We start from the raw sequence: 6,469 nt of genomic DNA on the forward strand, positions 1-6,469 counted from the left end.
GTGATGAACCAGGCTGGGAGTTTTAAAGGCCTCAGGAATCTTTTGCAGGTGTTTAGAGTTAACCCGTTGATTCAGATGATTAGGTTCATAGCTCGTTTAGAGACCCTTTTAATGATATGCTAATTTTGTGAGATAGGAATTTTGGGTTTTCATGAGCTGTATGCCAAAATCATCCGTATTAAGACAATAAAAGACCTGAAATATTTCAGTTAGTGTGCAATGAATCTAAAATATATGAATGTCAAATTTTCATCATGACATTATGGAAAATAATGAACTTTATCACAATATGCTAATATTTTGAGAAGGACCTGTACATCCATTCTTCATGAATGTTCAAGTATTTAGAGGGTGTAATATATTGTAACAGCCACCAGAGGGCATGCTTTGAGGGTCCGGCTCTGACCGGATGTGAGTCGCACGGATCTACTGGGATCTTTTTTCTGGGTGTTGCCTGTGTGGTTTACAGCTCTGAAGTTTCTCTGGGGTGTTGCTTCTGACTAGGCAGGAAGATTTGAACAGTTCCTTCCATGTAGAGCTTTTCTAAATCACTTCGGAGTAATTCTCTCTCTTGTTACTGCACTTTTCAGGTGGACGGGTTTAGTTTAGCTGCTTCTAGCTTGACCTGCTAACCGAGATCGATGCAGGCCATTAAGTGTGTGGTGGTGGGAGACGGGTAAGCTAATCTACTTCTCTAACCTCTAATATTACGGTTTGACTCTTACGGCAGAGAATTAAAGCTTAAAGCCGCGGTTTTGGTTTGACCCAGTTAGCAACAGTTGGCTAGCGGCTAACAGTCCCAGATGGATGACATTCCGACAGAGCGACAGTTGTTGTAGTTGCTGCCCCAGTTGGGTCACAGATTTATCGTCAGTCAGACGCAACAATTTATATGTTTTAACCTTTATCTATGACCGATTTATGCTCCCTAAGTTTGAGTTGCCAACACATCTAGTAAAAGTGGGTATATTAGAGCATTTTTCCAAAAAGCTGGATGTCAAAACGAGTCATGTCTTCTGAGTTCGCTTGAAACGAACTGCTCAATTTAACCAAAATAATGTTTGTAGCCGAAGACCGCTTTTAAAAGCTCAATTTACTTTGAAAGCCGTGAAAGAGCGCAAATAACGATTTCTGGTTTCTTTGAATAATATTTAGCCTTTTTAGTGGTTGGGGTCAGATAATTTACTTGATATAGTCTTTTTATTTAGACAAAAAGTAACATTTGTTAAAGCTAAATATATTATTTAGCAGAGAAATCAGCTACACTGATAACCATAGAAATAACAAACCATGAGATGTTCAAATCATATCAGAATAAATTATTACTATTATTGTTACAAAATGATGAAGTGAGCAGTTTTTTTTTATGGATCACTTCTACCTAGAACCATACGCACCAAAATCGCCAAGTTGAAAGTACACAAGGTCTTAATTTTTAGTTTGATGGTAAATGATTTTCTTCTTACTGGCCCAGCAGTTAATTCAAAGTAGAAAACAGCAAGATATTATAGGTCTAATATAGGTGTACAGTTTCTTAACTTTTCAAGTTGATTGTATTTTCTTGGTCTAGAAAATATTTACAGTTTGTTTCCAGCAACAAAGAAGAAGACGTTTTTGTGAAAACGGAGGAGCGTGACTCTTGTTCAGTATCAGCTGAGAAATACAGTTGCTGCTTAGCTAGTTAAAGGAAGTTCACAGTTCTTATAACTGTCTTATCTGTCCTCTCAGGGCTGTGGGTAAAACATGTCTGCTCATCAGCTACACCACCAATGCCTTCCCTGGAGAATACATCCCCACAGTGTAAGTCCCACACATGGCGGGTTAATGTGAGGGAGGTGGTCTGAGCATGTGATAATTACATTAATGACTAAACACCTAGTCAGCAAAAATGTTTGTGAAAGCTAATATTTAGCTCTTTCCCTGCAGATTTGACAATTACTCTGCTAATGTGATGGTGGATGGGAAACCAGTGAACCTGGGTCTGTGGGACACAGCAGGACAGGAGGACTATGACAGACTCAGACCTCTGTCCTACCCTCAGACAGTGAGTTTAACTAAGAACACCAGAGATAACTGCTCATCTCTGTCCAGTGTTCTGCAAAGATCCATACTAGCTAGTAAGGTTGGGCGATTGGACGAATTTCTCGACCATCGACGATACGCTAAGCCCTTCAACGGCTGTTTTTTTAAGACACTATTCATACGAATAGCATCGGTTTCACACTTTTCCACTCCTCAGCAAATAGTGAAGTTGTAATTAAAAAAAACCCCAAAAAACAGGAAAACCAATAAACTATAATAGCTGTAAATATAAACTATGTTTGGTTTGATGATTGGATAATCTTGTTTTAAAAATGACGAATACAAGCAAAGTATATTACCTATAATAGTTTAGGTGTAAATGTATTTTATTTTTTCACAGTTCTGTTTTAACTATGACTGGAATCAATGAAGATTTTCTTTAAAAACGTGAGACACTACAGCTAAGTTGTTCATTATGTTTTAACAGCCAGAATCAATAAAGATTTCAAAAGAAAAAGCTGCTGGTATAGAAAGTAGCGCCCCTTCATTTCCGGAGTGCAATGGTACCATTTCCAAATCCCCGTCCCTTTCTGTTTGCTGCAGTGAGGTGTAGTTGAAAAATAGTCGGGCATAGCCTACTTGACTCAAAGCGGACGTCCGCCGGACTTGAACGACCGCATATGCGGTGTCACAGAATAAACTGTATGGAGGGAAAAAGTCCCCACATCGAGCTTGTGGACACATGTGACACACTGCTCCGACCAGCCAGATGGTGAACACGTAAATGATCATGCAAGTTCTTCATGTTTGAGACCTCTATACGTCTTCACAAGCGGCACGCCGCTTTAGTTACATACTGTGGTTTATCTCTTTATCCCAAATAAGAGACTTGGTATTTTTTTTGATAACTAGGTCCTCCATTTTTGGACCTTTGTGTTCTAAATTGGCAATCAGTCCGTGGCTGTTTACCTTGCTTTGCCCACAAAAAGGTCCAAACATCACCGGTGTAAATATATTGCTCATCGTCATTTGTTGGACTGATGAATATTGGTTGGAAAAATGTTACATATCTCCTAACCTTACTAGCTAGCCACTGCCAACCAGAACACGGCTCTTTAGCTAACAAAACAATGTCCCTCTCAGACAAGTAGTCTGAATATACACAGTCTGGAAAATGGAGTAAAAGCAGCTCTTGTCTCACCAACAATCTGGTCTTTATGCCAGAGAGAGACACTCACTCTGTGTTTAACCAATATAATGAGTCCTCATTTGTGTTAGTCATTATTATTCTATTCAATTTATTTGAACTTGATTAAACCAACATGATTTTGGTGATTTCTCACATTAAGATATAAAATACTTGTGTAACATTTTAAATCAAGTTTTTGATCAACTGATTTTTATCTTTTTTTCCTTTCAGGATGTTTTCCTCATTTGCTTTTCGCTTGTCAGTCCTGCTTCTTTTGAAAATGTCCGTGCCAAGGTAAGAGAAGCCTGCTTTGATGGTTCAGCGGTTTGGAAGGCTAAGCATGAAGTTATAAATTAGATAGTAACTTGATGTTCAGCATTGACCTAACAATAAAAATGCTGCCCCCATACATTCCTTACTGCAAGTGTTGGCTTCTCTACTCTCCCTGCAGTGGTATCCAGAGGTCAGACACCACTGCCCCAAGACACCAATCATCCTGGTGGGCACCAAGTTGGACCTAAGAGATGACAAGGACACGGTTGAAAAGCTTAAGGAGAAGAAACTCTCTCCCATCATCTATCCACAGGGATTGGCCATGGCCAAGGAAATAAGTCAGTTTTCGTTTCACACATGCCCAGATGTATTTTTCTTAGCATATTCTTTTTATAGTAAAGGGCGGCCGCCACAGCTCATACATTGGCACTACTGTACCAGCTTTACTCAACTGAGACTCAGATTGTGCATCAGTCAAGTCAAGTTTATTTATATAGCGCTTTTCAGCAACAAGGCACTCAAAGCAATCAGTCAGCCATTACTAACATCACTTAATCTCACACTAGGCTATCTATACTGATTTACTCATCTCATAATCCTGGATGCTTGAGATTGAAAATGTAGCTAAAGACTTGATGTAATGATCTGACTCATTAGAAGCTCTCAGAGCATCAAAACGTCATCTCTAGTTTAACTTTGAATATAGAAAAGATAACACTGTTTTTTTTGTCACATTCTGATTACTAATAACAATATAGTCATTTTAGTTTTAGCGTAGATTAATTATCTATACATTTTAATCTAATGTAGTAATCCAGATTCGCCTTTAATAATTACTCTGTAGATCAGTGTTTGGTTTTGTTTATTAGTCTTTATGTTTGTGCATATTTTCTCTCTGCTAGTGAATCATTAAGAATAGATATTAGTTGAATAATGATACACTTCAATCTTGATTTTAGCTGTTTTTTTTATTTTCAATTTTTACATTATTAATTGAACTGTTATTTCTGGCTCATTCTAAATTAATGTATAGATGAGAATTTTAACCATTGTTGGACCTTAGAATTTGTCACTCTCCTTACTTCTACCAATATGAGGAATACATTTATAGTATGTCTGTGATCGGCTGTTTCTTCCCAGTGTTTCTACATTTATTCTGTCATTTAAAAGCCTTGCTATTTTTTTCTTTGCATACAGGTTCAGTGAAGTACCTGGAGTGCTCGGCTCTGACACAGCGCGGCCTTAAGACCGTGTTTGATGAAGCCATCCGGGCAGTCCTGTGCCCCCAACCCACTAAGAAGCCAAGAAGGAGGAAGTGCAAAGTGTTGTGATGAAGACCCCCCCCCCCCCCCAATGTTATAAAACATGGCTGAAGTCAGAACACACATCTTGGTTGAGGAAAAACAGCAAATATCTTTTCAGCTGGTGTTCTTGCTAACTTAGCAGCAGTATTAGGTCTGACTTCCATCTGAACTGACTTTTTAGATCAAAGTAAAGTTCTTTTTTCCTCTTTTTTTTATAAATGGAACCAGATGCTTTGTGGTTGATCACATTCGGTCCATTCAGACTGACTAGTTCATTGTAAAATTTTAAAGACCTCAGGACATGAAGGTAGAAGCTACAATTGGGGAAAATTCATACATTTTTGCCATAAGCAATGAAGAAACACTACTTGAATATGGATTTGTTATGATATCACTAGATTTCCACAGAGAAAATATGAAGGTCCAGAACACTAAGATTCCTGCTGCCTTGACTAAATTTTACTTTAGGCAAAAAATATTTCTACATAAACCGTTGTTTAAATGTCACTTTTTTTGCTAGCTCTGATTGACAGACTGGTTTGTTTACATGTGTTGTTCATTTAGACTGAAGCAGTTGCAAAAATCCAGATTATAGATTCCTTTGTTTAATTTCAGCATGTATAGGATATTGTGACCTCATAATGAACACGCCTAACTCTTAAAGCCTGACGGGAGTATTACAGGAACTGACATGAGAAGATGTAAGGCAGGCAGTGGTGATGGGTTCACTCATTTATCTATAAATTTGTTAAATTTAGATTCAGAACATGTTTATGTTGACATAAAGGTTTCTAGTTTTTGACACTCTATGTTCCAAATTTATGAAGTAAGTCAGTGTTTTAATTTCTGAATGTTGTAATTCATTTTAATACATTTTATGTCAAATGCAAAGCAGGCATGGGCTGGTATGAGATTCATAGCATTGATCAAAAGTATCCATTAAACATTTTAGAGCTTTAAAGTGTGTTGCACAGAATATACCCTTTCCCATCTGCTCTTTTTTTTAACTGATACTGGGATTAAAACTGGCTGGTTTTAGCAGACATGCTGCTCGTAGATACAGCGTTGCCTTAATAAGTAGCAGCCACTTTAGTCCCCACTCAGCTTTAGTCCTTTTATCTTCCAGCTACCCAACAGTGCACAGCAACAGGTTGGGGAGGGGCAGTGCTTCTCCTTTTTGCCAAAGAAAACTCTGGTTACAAGCAATCAGTTAAAGGGGGTTTATTGCAATTAGAGGAATTGTAACCAACCCATGCCTGATTGGAAATGAATCAGAAGTAACCAGTAACGGTGCTCTAAATAGGGCCATACAATCTGGATACCCTAACCCTCTGTAGGGGTTTTCAACACAGCAGTATCTTTATGTAGTGTTGGTTTTTTTTAAGCAAATAAAATCTTTATAAAGTTTTGTTGTGTTTGTATTTTGTGAAAATAAAAATTTTTACTAAGAATGTTCATTGTTTTTTGTTTTTTTTACATCCATATGAAATACTGCTCTTAATTCATTATGAGATTGTACTGGTGATGAGGAATAAACCTTTTATTTCCAGGTAAAAACAAATCATGGATTTATTTTTTATCTGCCAATGTTTTTCATAAAATGACACGTCTTAGTGGGAATAAAAATAAACCAGTTACTCACCCTTACATGCAGCAACATGTTGACAATTCCAGAGACTTC

General features: G+C 37.6%; 1 protein-coding gene across 2 annotated transcripts; it reads left to right on the forward strand.

The window, feature by feature from the left end:
• Positions 1 to 382: 382 nt before the first annotated feature.
• LOC124875407 (ras-related C3 botulinum toxin substrate 1-like) lies at positions 383 to 6,239 on the forward strand. 2 transcript variants are annotated; one of them, XM_047377550.1, is made up of 7 exons: positions 383 to 504; positions 591 to 676; positions 1,729 to 1,800; positions 1,927 to 2,044; positions 3,443 to 3,505; positions 3,663 to 3,822; positions 4,682 to 6,239. In XM_047377550.1, the coding sequence occupies exons 2-7, from the start codon at positions 642 to 644 to the stop codon at positions 4,813 to 4,815; spliced, it is 582 nt and encodes a 193-aa protein (XP_047233506.1). In that variant the 5' UTR covers positions 383 to 504; positions 591 to 641; the 3' UTR covers positions 4,816 to 6,239. The 2 variants fall into 2 exon arrangements, with proteins under 2 accessions (XP_047233506.1, XP_047233505.1); XM_047377549.1 differs by having other exon boundaries at positions 405 to 676.
• The last annotated feature ends 230 nt before the right edge of the window (positions 6,240 to 6,469 follow it).

The sequence above is a fragment of the Girardinichthys multiradiatus genome, chromosome 10, assembly GCF_021462225.1.
Source record: "Girardinichthys multiradiatus isolate DD_20200921_A chromosome 10, DD_fGirMul_XY1, whole genome shotgun sequence".
Taxonomy (NCBI): Eukaryota; Metazoa; Chordata; class Actinopteri; order Cyprinodontiformes; family Goodeidae; genus Girardinichthys; species Girardinichthys multiradiatus.

Coding starts and splice junctions, on each gene's coding strand:
- LOC124875407 (XM_047377550.1), top strand. CDS start 642: ATGCAGGCCATTAAGTGTGTGGTGGTGGGAGACGG. Junction 1,801..1,926: donor GGAGAATACATCCCCACAGT/GTAAGTCCCACA, acceptor CTTTCCCTGCAG/ATTTGACAATTACTCTGCTA. Junction 2,045..3,442: donor CTCTGTCCTACCCTCAGACA/GTGAGTTTAACT, acceptor TTTTCCTTTCAG/GATGTTTTCCTCATTTGCTT.